This window comes from Saimiri boliviensis, chromosome 2 (genome assembly GCF_048565385.1).
Source record: "Saimiri boliviensis isolate mSaiBol1 chromosome 2, mSaiBol1.pri, whole genome shotgun sequence".
NCBI lineage: Eukaryota > Metazoa > Chordata > Mammalia > Primates > Cebidae > Saimiri > Saimiri boliviensis.
In genome coordinates this window covers 10,904,758-10,923,778 of record NC_133450.1, presented here as the reverse complement: position 1 = coordinate 10,923,778, position 19,021 = coordinate 10,904,758, and the positions used below count along the sequence as shown (strand labels likewise).

At 39.5% G+C, this 19,021-nt stretch overlaps 1 protein-coding gene across 4 annotated transcripts in view; it reads left to right on the top strand.

Annotated features, from left to right (window-relative positions):
* Positions 1–19,021, top strand: part of MAP2K5 (mitogen-activated protein kinase kinase 5) — a 273,895-nt gene that overhangs the window by 19,546 nt on the left and 235,328 nt on the right. For all 4 annotated transcript variants that reach the window (XM_003929695.4, XM_003929694.4, XM_074392748.1 and 1 more), the window contains exon 3: positions 2,118–2,185. In XM_003929695.4, coding sequence (XP_003929744.1) covers positions 2,118–2,185 — 68 coding nt within the window. The remainder of the gene's footprint in view (positions 1–2,117; positions 2,186–19,021) is intronic.

Sequence of the window (19,021 nt, the reverse complement as noted above, 5' to 3'; positions counted from 1 at the left end):
TCTTTGTTACTGAACGTGACCAGTGTATGCCTTTTACTCTGAAAACAGGCAACTCTTGGTAACAGAACACTGGTAATGACTCTCCCAGATTTAGACAGTGTGATCTTGATGATGCTGATTCACACTGAGTTGGGGACCTCTGCAGGAGTGAACCAGGATCCAGAAACAAATGCTTGGAAAGAAAACCTGAATGACAGCTGTGGGTCACTGAATGGGGCTGGTCGAAGTGTTGGTTTCTATCATGCTATCAGATTGCTGTTGGCTACTGAAGAGTTAAAGGGAGAAAGTATTTTGCCTGAAAATAAGCTAATTATGAAAGAGCACAAGCTTCCTCCTAGGGTCCCCACAGCCTAGTCACCAAGCAAGGGGGTATCCTTGGAACTACAGCCAGACAGGAGGGAAGACTCACTGACCTTTGGGGGCGGGGGGGGGGGGTGGAAGATCCCTGTGTTGAACTGAAATCCCTGTGTACTTTCAGTAAGCGTTCCCTGAGCATGTTGTGCAGGCTTATTCTCTTCATGATGAGATATTTATCTGAGGTTCTCCAGGCCTGGGGTCAGAGCAGCCTTTCTATATGATCAAATCAGCAATTATATTGCCAAGAGTGAACAAAAATAAGAATTCTGATTTTAACAAGCATACCAGAGCTGAGGCATCCTACTGAGAGCCTGTCCCTTCCAAGTTGTCCCCTTGGGAGGCTCTATACGTTGCTCAAGATGTTTTTGGCATTTCTTTCAACTGTGCGTTTAGAGTCTACCACCTAGGCTGTCCTCACTGTTGACACATCTTTACAGAAGGATGAATAGCTAACTATATATTTAGAAATAGCCATAAGTCCTTCTTCGATATGCCTGGCAGATGGTGTGGGTGAGCAATCAGGCCAGCAATTCCTTTTTGGGTTAAAAATGAGATTTAATCCTCTCATGCAGTCTATAGGGTTTTAAAGCAGTTTAGGAGATATTTCGGAAACTACTTTGATTAAGAGAAGGATCATGAAGTAAGTACATTCTTTCTAGATGTGGTCTCTGATGATACTTATTCAAATTTACACATTCTGGTTGTGTAGTTGGTGAAGTCTTGTCCTCCAGCCTTGAGATTTAAATTATTTCAAAGTAGCATCAATAGCATTTGAAGCTTACTGTGGTTGGAGAGTACGCAAAACAAGTGCAACTGTTCAGAAAGGGCTGCCAAATAGAATGGGGTAGAGAGAAGTTAGAGCTGCTTTACCAGTTAACCTTGCACTCGGCCCAGCTTCTCCTGTGAAAAGAGGATAATAATGATGATGTCCGTGTCATAGGTTTGTTATGATTTTTTTTTTTTTTTTTTTGAGACGGAGTTTTGCTCTTGTTACCCAGGCTGGAGTGCAATGGCGCGATCTCGGCTCACCGCAACCTCCGCCTCCTGGGTTCAGGCAATTCTCCTGACTCAGCCTCCTGAGTAGCTGGGATTACAGGCATGCACCATCATGCCCAGCTAATTTTTTGTATTTTTAGTAGAGACTGGGTTTCACCATGTTGACCAGGATGGTCTTGATCTCTTGACCTTGTGATCCACCCGCCTCGGCCTCCCAAAGTGCTGGGATTACAGGCTTGAGCCACCGCGCCTGGCCTTGTTATGATTTTTTTAAGGAGGTATTGCATATGAAGCATAGATCACAGTGCCTCATCTATAGTAGTGTTCAGTAAGTGTTAGCCATTTCTATCATGCTGTTCTGACATGATAGATTGCCTGGGAGAGAGGAAGAATGGAGAAATCAGGATATGGTGCTGTTTGGGAGACCAAGACTGGTCTCTCTTTGGTTTTTAAAGTTCCCCAAACCAAACGCATTTTGTCATATTCCAGTTATATTTACTTTAACCTAGTATATGTTGTGAATGACATGAGACATATTTTAATTTTCTGCTATCTCTAAAAGAAAGTTTTAGTTTTATATTGAGATTCTGAACACATATTCCAAATGGAAAACAAAACACCAAACTAATTATCTCAACATCCCCCCAAAAAGTGACGTTGAGGGTTAGGATATCACGTTGTAATAAACCAATTGTATTATGTTCCCTTCGTACGTTAAACAAATACACACCTTATCATTTGCATTATGTTGCTTTTATAAACAGATGAAGATGAAGATGGTGATCGAATTACAGTGAGAAGTGATGAAGAAATGAAGGCAATGCTGTCATATGTAAGTATACAGTAAATGATTATTTTTTATAAAGTGTTAACATAATTGAGGATGCTGTTTCTTAGGCATAGTAAAGATGTGATGAGTCACAATTGCCACACATTTTACTATATAATAGGTAAAGGTTTCAAGGATCTCCGTATATGAAAGTTAAGGGCATTATTTTCAAAGACACTTACTGATCATATCATAAACATTAAGAATAATGCATCTTAATGACTTTTGCATTAGGTATAGTGCAGACTAAATGGACTATCAATTTCCTGTATTTTTTATGCAGTACTTAAAGTAACGGCTCATTAAAAATGAACCCCTGGGCTCTAAAAAATTTTTCAAAATCTACTTTCAACTGGAGATCTCTCTCACCCTTCCAGACTATAGTTACAATGTAGCTGCAGGCTTAATATGGATTCACGATTTAAAGATGTGCTCTTGGTTATTTATGCACTACCCATCCTACTCCCACCGAAAATGAACTACAGGGTTACTTACTGAATCAAAGTGATTTGAATATATTCTGAAATGACTTTTCGTTTGTGTTTAAAATTTTACTGAAAATCTGCGTTAACATTTGTCTGATACTGAAGTAAACAAGAGTAAAGGGCCGATTTCTGAAGCTTCAGTACTAAGCTTGAAAAATGCAGCTCTCATGAGGAAACATAGGTTACCTGAACCTTGATTTGAGCCTCCCTCTCAAGTTATGTTTTATTGCATCTGAGTTTATAATCTGTTTACAAAACCTTTTCCAGTGGTCTGGTAGAAAGAGCACTGGACTGGAAGTCAGGAGACCTTAGCTCTACTGTGATTTCTTGGCCCTAGGCAAATCACTTAACCTTTCAGTGCTGTAGTTGCCTCATCTGTCAATTGTGGATAATAATACTTGTCCTTTATACTGCACAAGGCATTGTAATGATCAAATGGGAGAATAGATGTGAAAGCCCTTTGAAAAGTTAAAAGTTCTATACAAATGCAAATGATGGAATCATTTGGAATCATGTGGAAATGATGGAATCAGGGCTCTTGCTTTTCATTGAGACTCTAATCTTAGTCAACATTTAGGTTGTAGGTTTTTGATAGACTTCAACTTCAACCAGGATATTGTTTCATTTTAATGAAAACTGTAAACTATGGGTTTCCGCCAGTAGTTTTAATTTAGGGCAGGAGGAAAGAGAACAAGAAGGATAGGATGATTAACAGAGCATTGCATTCCAACCAGCACAGAATAGGAAAAGTCAATTTCCCATTGACTTCCCATTAACTTATGTGAGAGTCTTTGTGTACTAAGAATTTAGAGCTGGGCTCATCAGTACCTTGAAAGGCAGAATAGGATTGTCTGCTGAAAAGGTCTAGCACTAGTATTGATAGATTGGCTAACTCTCCTGAGAATGTGACATGCTTATTTTTAGAAACACACACACAGATGGGTTCTAATTTTCTCACATATGTCCATTGCAGAGAACGGACATCAATATATTTTCATTATGTATTCAACTTAACCACATGCAAAAGATATGTACTTTGGGTATGATTTTACAAATTGTGCTTTTTGAAAATGTTAGCGGATGTGATCATAGTGATAATAATAATGATGATGATTTCCATTTCTAAGTTACTGCTGTACACAAAATGCTTGAGGTATTTAAATTTTTAGTTTTAATAATCACTCTGCGATACAGATATTATCATCCCTGTTTCTTAGATGAGGAAGCTATGTGCCCAAGATCTTAGAGCTAGTATGAATGTGAATATGGAATTTAAGTGGTTTCTTTTTTTCCCCACGCTGTTGCTTATTTACTGTTTTTCATTGTCTCTCCCTCACATTCCTCCTTGCACATTTGTAGCAGGACCTTTTTATATGATCACCATATTTATTTATTTATTTATTTTTGAGACAAAGTCTTGCTGTGTCACCCAGGCTGAAGTGCAGTGGCACGATCTTGGCTCACTGCAACCTTCTCTTCCCAGGTTTGAGTGATTCTCCTACTTCAGCCTCCTGAGTAGCTGGGATTACAGGCACCTACCACCACGCCCAGCTAATTTTTGTATTTTTAGTAGAGACAGAGTTTCACCATGTTGGCCAGGCAGGTCTCAAACTCCTGACCTTGTGATCCACCCACCTTGACCTCCCAAAGTGCTGGAATTATAGGCGTGAGCCACCTCACCCAGCCTATCATGACTGTTATTAAATTCTGAATAATGTGGGTTTATATAATGCCTTAGTTGTGATTTCTGCACCATATCTTCCTTACAGCGTATGCTTATTTTCTCAAATGCAGTGTTTAATTATGTGTGTAGGAAATTTGTGTGTAGGAAAATAGGATTACCTAATCTTACATTACATGTCCTTAATTTAAGAGTTCCTGAGATTTCTTGGGAGCTACTTTTTTTTTTTTTTGTCTGAATAGAAGTCATCTAGCTCATTGATGAGCTAATTTTAAAATTATTTTTATAGAGATGGGATCTGGCTTTGTTGCCCAGGTTGGTCTCAAACTCCTGGCCTCAAGTGGTCCTCCTGCCTCAGCCTCCCAAAGTGCTGGAATTACAGGCATGAGCCAAGGTGCCTGGCCAGGTTGGCTGTCATTTTGATCTGTCTTGGTTCTTATGATTGAAATTTAAGGAGAACCATTTGGACCTAATCTCACAGTAGGTTTTGGTTGGAAGTCCTCATGATTACCAGTGTGTTCCTACAAATTTGTATTGGTCTTTATTTTGTAGGTTCAATTTGGCTCTGAAGTTTGAGACCAGGATTTGGTGTAGTGGCATAGGGAAGATACTGACAGATTACTACATTTTTACTGTTTTTTACCAAAAACTTTTTTTTCTTTTTTTTTTTTTTTTTGGTTTTGTTTTGTTTTGTTTTTGAGATGAAGTCTCGCTCTGTTGCCTAGGCTAGAGTGCAGTGGTGCAATCTCAGCTTACTGCAACCTCAGCCTCCTGGGTTCAAGTGATTCTCATGCCTCAGCCTCCCAGGTAGCTGGGATTACAGGCGCCTGCCACCACGCCTGGCTAATGTTTGTATTTTTTTTGTAGAGATGGGGTTTTGCCATGTTGGCCAGGCTGGTCTTGAACTCCTGACCCCAAGTGATACACTTGCCTTGGCCTTCCAAAATGCTGGGATTACAGGCATGAGCCACCGCACTCGGCCAAAAAAGCTTAGTTTTTCATTTAGAATTCAGTAAATCTGTGGTCACCTTAATATTTCTTTAAAAGCCATTATGTCGGAAAGCAAAAATAGAGGCACTTTTACCGTTAGTCCTTTAATCATTCTTATCCATTGATCACAAAGGTTAAGTAAATAAGCAGCCTATATCTCTGCTTAAGAATAAAAACAGATTTGCAGCCTCTGAGTTGAAACTTGAAGAATTACTTCTTCCCCCCTTGGATGCAAGCATTTTCTGGCTTTGGGCCAGTACAAATGTACATTTTTATCAGTAATTTAAACAGATTTTTATATTAGACCTGAAAATGTTGCTTTTTTAATTGAAAACTTATCAATTATTTAAATCACTAGCAGCCTGAGGCTGTTAATTTTATGAGCGCCGTAATAATAGCATACAGTGGTTTTTGATACATGTAACACATGGAATATTGTATTGTGGTAAGGATTTGTCTTAACAATAGGTTGTCGTGTACTGTTAAATAATAACCAACATATTCAACCAAAGTCTGTTGTCACACATTAGTACCATTTTATGTAAGTTATTTAGAAGTTGTATTCTTTTCTTCATTAGATATATTTTTAAGAGATAATGAGAAGAAAACAAAGCTATAATAAATTGTCTTTTAGGAAAATGTAACGTAATTTGGTCTCCAAGGAGATATTTAATGTATTGAAAGAATTCAGCAGCCGAGTGTTATTACAGCACCATTGTGATAGCTCTCTGCGTTTTGTTATGAGTTTGTGTTAATCAACAATCTGTTTTTATAGCATAGTTTCTTGTAAGTTATGCTGTTAGAATATTCCACTTCGGGGATCATGGCTTTTCCTCTGACACTATTGTATCTTTTTATTCCTCCATAAAGTATTTTTTAATTAGAATTTGAAATGCTTTATTAGAAAAAAAAATACACACAACCTACGTATTCTGAAAACGAAATACCTGATCATTGCTAGTTAAATATTCCATTAATGTAGTTTAAATTTTGTTGCTGTTCTCGCTTCCTCCTCTCATTTTCTAGAAAGATTGAAAATATCGTGCTGCTTTTTTCCTTCCATATTTTTGTGTTTGTTGCCTGGTAGTTCTATGGAGGCCCAGTTCTAGGAGAGGATTATTTTACTGTTAATTCTCTTGTTTTGGGCAACCTTGCATTGGGAAATTCAGTGAATACATCTTGCTTTTGTAAATAGATTTATATTTGTTTCTGCTAAATCCGGTGTTTAGGGACTTATTACACTTGGTTCTCTTAATACTGAGAGGCTTGTGTGAGTGGAACACAGTATTAACAAAAATAATTTCCATCATTTTGTCTATTCTCACAATATCATGTTTCCCCACATTGCCAGAAGAGTATGGGATACATTTTACTGTAATACCTCCCATTATGAGACCTTGTGTTATATTAAGTACAAGAGCTTGTATTTAAGAGGAGTGTAAGTATTCCCTTTGGTGTATTTGACCACAGTGTACCTTGTTAGACGTTGTGTGCTATGAAGGAAAAATACTTTTTGATCTGTGGAGCACCTTGTAAATTGGGATATGATTGGCTTTATCCTAGTATACATGACTTAGACATTGCCTCTAAAATCATGCAGTTACTTAAGTAGAGTTGGAAGGGAACGACAGAGGTTTTGTTTAACTCTTTCATTTTACAAATAAGGACATTGAGGGCCACGGAGAATAGAAGATTCAGATCAGTTGGAAGTCACATGGCTAATTAAAGGGAAGGCCTGGATACAGACCCTTAGTCTCTTCACTCCTGGTTGTTTTAAATAAGGTTTTTGTTTTGGTATCTATCGTCCTGCTCAGCTTTGCAAATACTACCTTTTCCTGAGTGTTAAAAATAATGCGTATTACTAAAATGTCACTGTACTTGAGTGTGAAAAGAAATGTAAAAAATAAATACTCTGTGGGCATCTGAAGGTTTAAAGATTTTGTCCTTACCTACAAGGCTGTGTTTTATGTGTTTACCAAATCTGTTGTCCATTTAGGAACTGAATAATGGCATCAGGGCCTTAGCTATTAGGACGATTTCTTTAAAGAGCAAAGAAGTTGGAAGCTCATTTTCCACATGGTGCTTTCAAAACTGCCACATATTAAGTAGGTTCTACTTTGAACTTATTTGCAGATGGCAAAATCAGTTCAGCTTTCAATGTGTGTTTAGTCCCCTAATTCGGTGGAATTTATCCAAACAACTGATGACACAGTATATTCTTTGGGAAAGGTGGAGAAATGGTGAAAAGAATGAGAAAGGGAAACTGAAGGAAATAAATTGTTTTGGAAATTATTTACTCAAATAATGAGATGCTCCAAGCTGTAAGTAAAGTTTTTTGTTTTGTTTTCTCATCCTGGTCAAAGAAGAAAACTTTTTTCCAGAGGCAGATTACTTTAATTCTCTTCTCTGTGTTGTTTGGGACATTTGGATGCCCTTGAAATAGTGATAAAAGTGTAGTGGCCCCCTTTAGCTCCTGTCGTGATCTGTCTTGGGGCCTTTTTGGTAGCAAGGGGCAGAAGCATATTCAAGTTTGCATCAGGAAAGAGGAATTTATTATGTGGCTCTTGGAAGCAAAGGAAAAGATAAGCACAAGCAGGCCTCGGTCTTGGTAGCACTGGGGCGCTCTGTGAACCGCTGGAATAGGAGGTTTGGACCACCAATATTTGGTCATTTATATGGCTCTGCTCCCAGTTCAGTTCCATCTCTGTGGAGGGTTCTGCTTAGCCTATTTATAACAAAATGTCTCCTTTGGCTTGCTGTCTGCACGGCCTGATGTCCTGCTTTATTTAAGTGGCAGGTTCCCTGAAGCTACTATTAAAACTTCTACTTTAAGAGGAATAGCAGAATTGCTGCAGCCTAAAAATCAGGTGTAAGGTCAGTGTGGACACTAGCCCAAGCTAACCAAGGTAATGACTCTGAAAGTTTCAGCTGAGAGGCTTCCATAAGTTCTGGGCCTGTTGCTGAATACAGATTTAAACTCCTTCTGCCAATACATATTACCTTAAACTTAGCCAATTTGAATTTCATCTGCTATTGGCTGGCCAAACTTCTATTAAGACCATCTGGAGCTCCTTAAAGTCCTTTATGGTTTTATCCAAATGGTGTTATCATTAAACTTGGCCAACTTGCTGTCATTTTCACTTTCAAGCCACTAATAAATACATCTATCCAATAACACGAGCCTATAAATAGCCCCAGTCTTGGTCCCTGTTGATCTTCATATTGTGATTTTCTTTCTCATCATGTAATCAATCCGTGACCATATGTGGACCCTCAGTCCAGTCTTTTAAGGAAGAACTTGTATACATTGTAGTCTCCTCATGGCAGGGGCAATGAGTTATTAGGGAGTCAGGGCCTGAAGCCAGGTGAGTAACTGTGGCTATTAATTTGATATTCAAAACAGATTGGCTTCATATGTTATTTTTGACCACTGGGGCAGTTGTGTGCCTTGTGAGAGGTCAGCATCCTAAAGGAAAAGCATCTTAATGTAAAGTAGGAGAAATAATTGAAAGAAGGTGTAACTAATGACACATCTGAGTAGGGTTATAATTTGTAGCCATTTGACAGAGTTAGGATTGTTGGGTTCTTCACTGGGAAAACTAATAAATTAACTATGGATGGCAAATAGTTGGTTAGTTTATTGATTATTGCTGTAATTACTGACCGAGCTACATATAATGGTGTATGCTTGCAGTATTGACAAAACAGAAATTGGAAAATTTTATCATTAGTGTGAAAAAACAACATGAGTATTCCTTATAAGTAAAATACTGTACCTATCATGTTGTCTGTTAGGCATACTAAGGAGAGATTTAGGAAACTGTCCTATTATAAATGTATGGAAGAATAATAAATAGGCCTGATATTTCCTCTGTACGTGAGACTTGCTGCTGAGTAAGTTAGAAGGTATGACCAATGAGAGTCGTTACTATGTCTATATCAGTTCCTCTCTAGATTCTTCCTGGAAAGATTTGCGCAGCGTCTGTAATGTGCTAGGCACTATATAGCAGTGATTTCTCAGGTTTTTGAAGGCATAGTCCTTTCTGAAAACCTTTCGGAAGTTGTTTTTTTTTTTTTTTTTCCCTCGGAAAATTCACATAATGCAGCATTTTACCAGCTTCAAGGATCTCCTAAAGCCCATATAGATCCCAGGTTAATACCTTTGGTATAAGAGAAAACAGAATATACAAGGCATGGTTCCTGCCCTTCTTGAGCTTCCAAAAGAGAAACAATGTTCCCCACAATACCCATTTACTTTATTATTTATAGTACTATAGTAATTGAGGGGACAGAAATGATACTGACTCAATCTCAGTAAACCAGTTAGTTAAATTCTACCTCTGTACCTTGTCCAGATATCTGAGTGGTCTTATTTGGTGGTTTCTGTGTCACCCTATTGTTAACGAACATTTTTCTTCTAGGTACTCTTGCTTATGAGAGAGTCAAGGTACTGTTTCCTATTTCAAGACTTTTTTTTTAAAGTACTTTTTAAGAAGTTTTCTCATACACCAGCTCCTTTAATTTTGATCTTAACATCTTTACAAGACGAACAGGGCAGGATTTTTCCCTATTTTTATAGCAGAGGATACCGAGGCACAAACAATAATGTGCCATTCTTGAGGTCACACAGCTAGTCAATAGAGAGCTGGGGCCTGAGATCACTCCTTTGGTAGTTTGCTTCCTCATTCATCCAACCAGTTTTTCATGCAGCAAATGTTTATTGAATAGCAGTTCTCTGGCCAAGTGCTATGCAAGGTGGCGGGGGTGCAGTGAGCGTGCAGTTCATGCCCTCCAGGAGCTCATGGTCCAGTCAGGGAGATTAACAAAAAAGGAAACAGAGTTCAATGTGGGAAAAAAAAGAAAAGCTTATAATTACCAAGCAGAGTGATAAATGATATAATACACCTAAGCATTAGGTGCTCTGTGAGCACAAGAAGTGCTTAATCTAGCTTTGGGGACCAAGAAGGCTTCCTGAAGAGGTGGAGTAAGTTAGGATGAGGGGACTAGGAAGGATGTTTGGGGCAGAAAGAACAGTATGTTTAAAGAACACCTGGTAAATCAGGAGGAGCTGACTGTGATTCAGTCTGTATGGACAGTGACGGAGGAGAGAGTAGGAGATGAGGCTGGGAGGAAAGTGGGTTAGACCATGGAGGGCCTTAGCTTGAGGGAACAGGGAAGTGTCATGATCATGTGTCATATTGTCAGAGGCATTTGAGTCATAGTGACTGTATTAGTCAGTTTTCATACTGTTATCAGAAAGGGGTCCTGATCCAGACCCCAAGAGAGGGTTCTTGGATATTGTGCAAGAAAGAATTCAGGGTGAGTCCACAGTGCAAAGTGAAAGCGAGAAAGTAAAGTGGTGAAAGAATAGCTACTTACTCCATTAGACAGAGTAGGGTGTCGCAGAAAGTAAGAGGAGGAACACACCCACCAGATGTTTGTTTATATATAGGATAAAAAAGGATCATGGGGAGATGTGCTCTGCTACAGGGTTTGTGACAAAGGATTAATTTCCTTTTGTTTATTTCTTTATTTATATTTTTTATTTCTTTATTTTTTTGAGACGAAGTTTTTGCTCTTGTTACCCAGGCTGGAGTGCAATGGCGTGGTCTCTGCTCACCGCAACCTCCACCTCCTGGGTTCAGGCAATTCTGCCACAGCCTCCTGAGTAGCTGGGATTACAGACACATGCCACCATGCCCAGCTAAGTTTTTGTATTTTTAGTAGAGACGGGGTTTCACCATGTTGACCAGGATGGTCTCGATCTCTTGACCTCACGATCCACCCGCCTTGGCCTCCCAAAGTGCTGGAATTACAGGTGTGAGCCACCGTGCCCGGCCAGGATTAATTTTCTTAATATATTTTGCAAGAATCAATATTATTACCTTTAAAGCAAAATTAAGGGTTCTTCTCTTCTCAAGCTATCAGGATATCAGGACATTCCTGAATCTGAGTGTGTTTAGCAAATGTTATCAGTCTGCCCTTAATCATAAACATCTAGAGCGTAGGAATACCTAACTTCCTGGGAATGCAGCCCAGCAAGTCCTAGCCTCGTTTTTCCTAGCCTTCACTCAAGATGGAGGTGTTCTGATTCAAATGCCTTTGACGACACTGCTATAAAGAACTATTTGACTGCATAATTTATAAAGAAAAGAGGTTTAATTGACTCATAGCTCTGCATGGCTGGGGAGGCCTCAGGAAACTTACCATCATGGCAGAAGACAAAGGGGAAGCAAGTACCTTCTTCACAGGGTGGCAGGAGAGAGAGCTGGGGGGAACTGCCACACTTAAACCATCATCTCTCGTGAGAATTCACTCACTATCATGAGAACAGCAAGGGGAAAATCCACCCCCAGGATCCAGTCACCTCTCACCAGACCCCTCCTCCAATTCGACAGGACATTTAGGCGGGGACACAAATTTAAACCATGTCAGACTCCATCTTGAATAGGCGCTGGGTAAAATAAGGCTGAGACCTGCTGTGCTATAGCCCCAGGAAGTTAGGCATTCTTAGTCACAGGATGTTTACAGTTAAGGGACCAGGTTAATAGCGTTTGCCAAACAGACTCAGGACTTAACAGATCCAGGAAATGTCCTGATGTCCTGGTATCTTAAGAACAAAAGCATTCTAAATTTAAGATTAGGTTTTGGCCAGGCCTGGTGTCTCGGGTCTGTAATCCCAGCACTTTGGGAGGTTGAGGAGGACAGATCACCTGAGGTCGGGAGAGTGAGACCAGCCTGACTAACATGGAGAAAAACCCCCGTCTCTACTGAAAATACAAAATTAGCTGGGTGGGGTAGTGCAATCCTTAATCCCAGCTGCTCAGGAGGCTGAGGCAGGAGAATCGCTTGAACCTGGGAGGCAGAGATTGCAGTGAGCCAGAATGGCGCCATTGCATTCCAGCCTGGGTAACAAGAGCAAAACTCCATCTCAAAAAAAAAGTGTAAGTTTTGCTTTAAAGATAATATAGATTCTTGTGGAAGATAGTAGTTACACAAAGATGAACAATCCTGTATCATGAGCCCTTGTAGTACAGCACATCTCCTCCATACGGTTTTTTGCTTTGTTATCTTATATATAAACAAGCGTTGTACCTGAGGTGAGTGTGTTCCTCCTCTTACTTTTTGGGAAAACCCAGCTCTGACTGGGTTTACTGGTGGAGCCATACTTTTATTCCTTTAAGTTCTCTCTCTTTTTTGGGGGGTGAGTGGGGACAGAGTCTTACTCCGTTGCCCAGGCTGGTGTGCAGTGGCACCATCTTGGCTCACTGCAACCCTTGCCTCCTGGGTTCAAGCCTTTCTCCTGCCTCAGCCTCGCAAGTGGCTGGGACTCCAGGCGTGTGCCACCACGCCTGGCTAATTTTTGTATCTTTTAGTAGAAATGGGGTTTCACCATAATTGGACAGGCTGGTCTTGAACTCCTGAGCTCGTGATCTGCCTGCCTCAGCCTCCCAAAGTGCTGGGATTACAAGTGTGAGGCACATGTCCGGCCCCTTTTGTTTCTTAATAAACTTGCTTTCACTTTACTCTGTAGACTCATTCGAAATTCTTTCTTCCACAAGATCCAAGTACCCTCTTGGGATATGCGTCAGGACCCCTTTCTGATAACAGTATCTCTCAAGAGTGGGTTGGGGTAGAGAATTTCTGAAGCATGGGGGGTCTGTTCTCTGTGAAAGACATTGGTGGTCACAGGACTGATGAAAAGTTAACAGACTTGAGAAGTGGAGAGGATGTCAAGTTAATAAAATTTAGTAGGCCAGGCATGGTGGCTCATGCCTGTAATCCTGGCACTTTGGGAGTCTTAGGTGGGTGGATCATGTGAGGTCAGGAGTTTGAGACCAGCCTGGCCAACATGGTGAAGCCCCATCTCTACTAAAAATATAAAAATTAGCCAAGGATGGTGGTTGGTGCCTGTAATCTCAGCTACTTGGGAGGCTGAGGCAGGAGAATCACTTGAACCCAGGAGGCAGAAGTTGTAGTGAGCCAGGATTGCACCATTGCACTCCAGCCTGGGTGACAGAGCACTACTCTATCTCTAAATAAATAAATAAATAAATAAATAAATAAATAAATAAATAAATAAAATGTGATTGAATATGGGGAAGAAAAGAGAGATGGTTTGGATCACTTCTAGATATGTGGTTTGGGATATAGTGATAGTATTTCCTGAGACAGTAAACCCAGGCAGCAGAAGACAGGTCTAGGGTCTGAGAGGGGCTAGGAGAGGAATTCGGTTTTGGACCTTTTGCATTGGAGGAGGCTCTGGACAACCAGCTGGGAATGTTTCAGAACCTAGGAGAGAAATCAGGGCTGGAAATAGAGATTTGTGATTTATCAGCTCCTAATTAGTCTCAGTGATTCCTCTGGTAATTGAAACCTTTGAAGTGGCTGAAGTAACTCAAGGAGAGTATAAAATGAGAAGGTTGATGAGAAACAGTGGGGGAAATGCCGCATTTAAAGGAGAGGTGGGGAGATAACCACTTATAGGAAACTGAGTGGAGTGGTTGGAGAAGTAGGAAAACCAGGGGGGTTGCCAAACAAAGAGCCAGAGGTCACCCATCAGCGCAGATGTCTTTGCCAGCCTCTGAAAGATCAGAGGACATAACTTAACCTGCATAGGGTGTGAGCGAAGCCATAGCTCTCCACCAGCTCAGCAGTCTACCAATGTTTTGAGAAATATGAGATAATCTGCCTCTTAACTTATAAGCAATAAATATACATTTTGTACATTTTGTATATACATTTTGCACTCCTTTCATTCTAGGCCATGCCTGCAGTGTATGGCATGGCCTAGAATGAAAGGAGTAATTTTTTTGTTTACTGATAAACCATTTGCTTCATCGGTTAAGTAGAGATGATGATACTTCCAGAGTAGGGTAGGATTGTAAGAAGCTAAATGAGTAAACATAGGTATGTAGTACTAAGCCTAACACACACAGATATCCAATAAGTGATGGTAAGTTCTCTGTCTCTTTTTCTCTTTCCCTCTTTCTTTTTCATTTCTTTCTTTTTTCTTTTTTTTCTTTTTTCTTTTCTTTTCTTTTTTTTTTTTTTGAGGTTTGCTGTATTGCCTAGGCTGGAGTGTAGTGACTCGATCTTGCACTACCATGCCCAGCTAAATTTTGTATTTTTCGTAGAGACAGGGTTTCACCATGTTGGCCAGGCTGGTCTTGAAATCCTGACCTCAGGTGATCCACCTGCCTTGGCTTTCCAAAGTGCTGGCGTTACAGATAAGAGCCACCATGCCTGGGATTTTCCCTCCCTCCCTCCCTCCTTCCCTCCTTCCTTCCTTCTCTTCCTCCCTCCCTCCTTCCTCTTTCTTCCTTTCCTTTCCCTTCCCTTCCTTTCCTTTCCTTTCCTTTCCTAGTTTTGCTATTGTTGCCCAGGCTGGAGTGCAGTGGTACAATTTCGGCTCACTGCAACCTCCACCTCCTGAATTCAAGCGATTCTCCTGCCTTAACCTCCTGAGTAGCTGGGATTATGGGCGCCTGCCACCACACCCAGTTAATTTTTGTATTTTTTAGTAGAGACAGGGTTTCACCATATTGGCCAGGCTAGTTTGAACTTCTGACCTCAGGTGATCTGCCTGCCTTAGCCTTCCAAAGTGCTGGGATTACAGGTGTGAGCCACCGCACCTGGTCATCTTTCTTTCTTAATAGAGAATTGTGCCTTGTAAACTTAAACTGTGCTGTTTTGGAACGCAAGTTTTTTATATGGCAGATTTCCATGCAGAAAAAAATGTAATTATTGATTGAATTGTGCCATTAGCATTAGAATTAGATTTATAACAAATATGAACACTGTAGTAAACTTGCAAACAAAACAAAGCAAAAAATTGTACTTGTTATCCCCTTGTTGAATCTCGCCCTCTGTTTCAAATTAATTAGATTTTTGGTAACTATGCTAAACTTTGTCACATCCTTATTAAAATGGCTTAAGAATTTTGAAGAACAGCTCAGAGGGACTCTGAAACTAATCTGAATCTGGTACTGGAGATTCCATTAGCAATTGCAAAACTGATTAATCTTTTACCCAGTTAGCTTATCGATCATCGCTGCAGTAACTGCCTGTAACGGATTATGCAAGGGATAGCAGGAGAAAACACGTTTTATAACTGCTGCTGACGTATTAAGTTTGAACATAATATTTTGTACTCTATATAATTATTTCTGCACTTTTAAGTGCTGGAATACTTCTAAGGTAGGAAGTGTGTTTAATATTGTTTCAGTGTTACAAGGTGTACTTTTAAATTTCTTGACTGCTAATGCATTATGATTTACCAAGTGCCTTCACTAATTCTTTTGCTGCAGTTTAATTTTTGAACCTCACAGTAACCCTATGTATTAGGGTAAATATTCCTCATTTTGAGTAAACTAACATTTAATAAAGTTAAATGACTTCCTGAAGGCTATGTAAGTTAATGAGTGGCAGACTCAGAATTCAACCCCATTTCAATCAGTAAATATTTATCAAACACCTACTCTGTGCAGAGCTTTGTATTAGGTTTAATAAATGCCAGGATAGGATTATAGAGGTGAAGGTGAAGTTATTTGGATAACTTTAAGTCATGTTATGAAGATTACTTTGTTATATTTTGGTCCAAGCTATTATGTTCAGTGTCTTGGTGTACAGGGTTTAGGGGTTTTTTTGGTTGCTGTTTGTTTCTTTGTTTTTTTCCTCTTGTTTTGGTTTTGGTCATTATTGCTTATTTTGTCACTATTTGGAACAAAATTGGAGATAATCCCTTTAAAGGAAGAGTATATAGAAATGACACTGATAGATCCAGATCTAAAAACAATTTGCAGGCTAGGCATGATGGCTTACACCTGTAATCCCAGCACTTTGGGAGGCTGAGACAGGTGGATCACCTGATGTAAGGAGTTCGAGACCAGCCTAGCCAACATGGTGAAACCCCATCTCAACTAAAAATACAAAACTTAGCTGGGTGTGGCGGTGGGCGCCTATAATCCCAGCTACTTGGGAGGCTGAGGCAGGAGCATCACTTAAACCTGGGAGGTGTAGGTTGCAGTGAGTCACGATCGTGCCACTGCACTCCAACCTGGGCTACAGAGCAAGACTCTTGTCTTTTTAAAAACAAAACAAAACAAAAAAAGAAAATAAAACCCAATTTGCTTTGCAGTTTATTAGTTACTGTCTTCTCCGTTTTCCCTGGGTAGGTCCAGAGGATAGCTATGAGGTCATTTCTAAAATCAAGATTTTACACATGAGTAAAGTGAGGCACAGTGAGCATTTCATCACAGAGGTCACATGCTGGGATATGATGGCTAGTGATGAAGCTCCTGGGTTTGAGCCCTCTGAGTCTTCCATGTGCCTTGCTCATCTCACTGGGCAGCAGGGACCTAGTGGCCGGTCAGGACTGCTCTGTGCCAAGAGGTACCATACATGACCCTGCATTTTATCCTTGTTCCATCGGGAATGCTCTGTAAGCAGTAGCCTGAGCTTCTAGGCCTAGTGCCTTGTTGGTGGCCTGCTCCTCAGGGGTCAGTTGTGTAGGGGCCCACATTGTGGACTCGATTACCTCCCTTTACAGTATGTCCTTGTTGGTGAATTACTTCGCTATGTGGAACATAGGCTTCTCCACTAATACAGACACAGATCAAACACAGTAGTTCAGCAGGAGAAAATATAGTTGGATTTAGAGGAAATATAAAAAACAAAAAACACAACCTAACTACTTGCTTTAGAGAAACTGTTAAGTGGCATACTTAATATCATTACTGTGACTATGTTAATCGTAGTACAAAGAGATGTTTATAAATGGCTTAAAAATTCTCACTGTGGTTATAAAGGTATACATAGTTTGCGAGTTGATTTGGCACAGACCAAAAATGAAAGGAAACCCATTTTTATTTATTTATTCTGTGAGGTAAATAAATAAAGCTGGAAAACAGGTCAATTTCATGCATGCAAGATTTTATAGTGGGAAAAAAATGCATTGCACCTGTTCTGACCCTTTACATTTGAGGTTATTTGTTTTCCAACTTGACCCCAAGCACCAGTTTTAGACATCTCTATAATTAACTTGTTAGATAAAGCATAAGGATATTTTATTTGTCTTGATTTCTAGGTCAATGGCAAAGTAGTAACTGAAATTTCTAGCCTATTGTACATAGCAGTTAATTAAAGAAAAGCATTAACTATAGGAGAACACCACCACTGCTGTTGTCTTGTATCAGTACAAAAAGGCAGTAATTTTTTTGACAGCCACTGATTGGAAAGTTGCTTGCAGCCTTCCAGAAGCAAGGGAGTACATGCTGTGGATCAATAACCGGCAAATTTCCCATTAAAAAGAATACCTGAGCAATGTTCCAAATAGCCACTGGCATCTTAATTTTCCATGGAAACCTCAAATACTTGTGTGCCGAAGACAAGCCATTTTCGGACAATTTTTCCAGACTACTTGTTAACAGTTATTGCTGTCCCAAAAGGTTGACAGCCTACATGATTGATATTTCATTTACTTGTCATCACTGTTTGAGTAATGGCGAGTGCTGTATTTCTATGGTTTTAAGGAACAGAACTCGTGAAAGACATTTGCCTTAGTATGTATTCCAGGGAGTGTGTTGCACAGGTTTATGCTGTATGTATATAAGTTTTTTATGTCTGTAGAATCACTTTTCTTTCCAGTTTGAAAGCCTTTGGAGAGCTGGGTACACTTCTATCAGCCCATAGCTAGCCAACATCCACCTTCACTTTGTTATAAGTGCAAACAGCCTTAGATGTATTAACTTGTGATTCCCAAAATGATGTAGAATTTTATAGCTCCCCTTTATTTTCAAGAGAAAAAAAAATCCCCTTGCTCTTGTAATAACTGTAATGTACATACAAGCAACAGGAAGATAGATGTGATATCTTCTAAAAGAAAGAAACTCTTAAAGAATGTCAGCAAACAATGGTAATCAAGGAGGTATTTCCTAAACATACAGTATTTAAATAATATGCACATGTTTTTAATATAAAAACAGCGAGAATAAAAAGGATGTTCTGCTCTTTGACAGCCCCTCAGAACATAAAATCAGCAATTTTCATTGCGGATATTTTTCTACCGTGAGCATCACTTTGTTGTTTGTCAGACATTATAAGATGTAGAGCGAAGAAGACATCTCCAGATTAGGTGGATATATATGCTCACCAATTAGCGTATTGAAAAAAGTGGGAATCAGACCACTGTACAACCTACTGAATAGTTTGTGTTTACTAAGGAGTGTGAAAGCTTTTTCACTTAGAACTTTATTTTTTGTATGCAGAATTTTACAGTGCAATTTGATCTGTACTAAAGTGTTTATAAGGCTAAAGCATAAAAGGTATGTGTGTTTGAAACTAGGCTACCTGTTATCAGGTTAATCCTGTCATCTCTGGATGGGTCATATCTTGTTTTTTGTTTCCACAGTCTCTGTGATTTAGATTCCCATTATCTGTGCATTTTATACACAACTGTGAATAATGTTTGATTAACTGGCATGTAGATCCAAGCCAGATGTGAAGATGTTTTGCTTTGCAAAATCCAGGGAAAAAGAACAAGAGGCAATTAGGGAAATTCTATTAAAATACTTTATGTGTTGTTTAAATATATATCATTTTCAAATATTTCTTAAATACTAATATAAAATCTTAACACTTTTAAAGATAAATGCCGGGGTGAAGGCTAACATGCTGGACTTT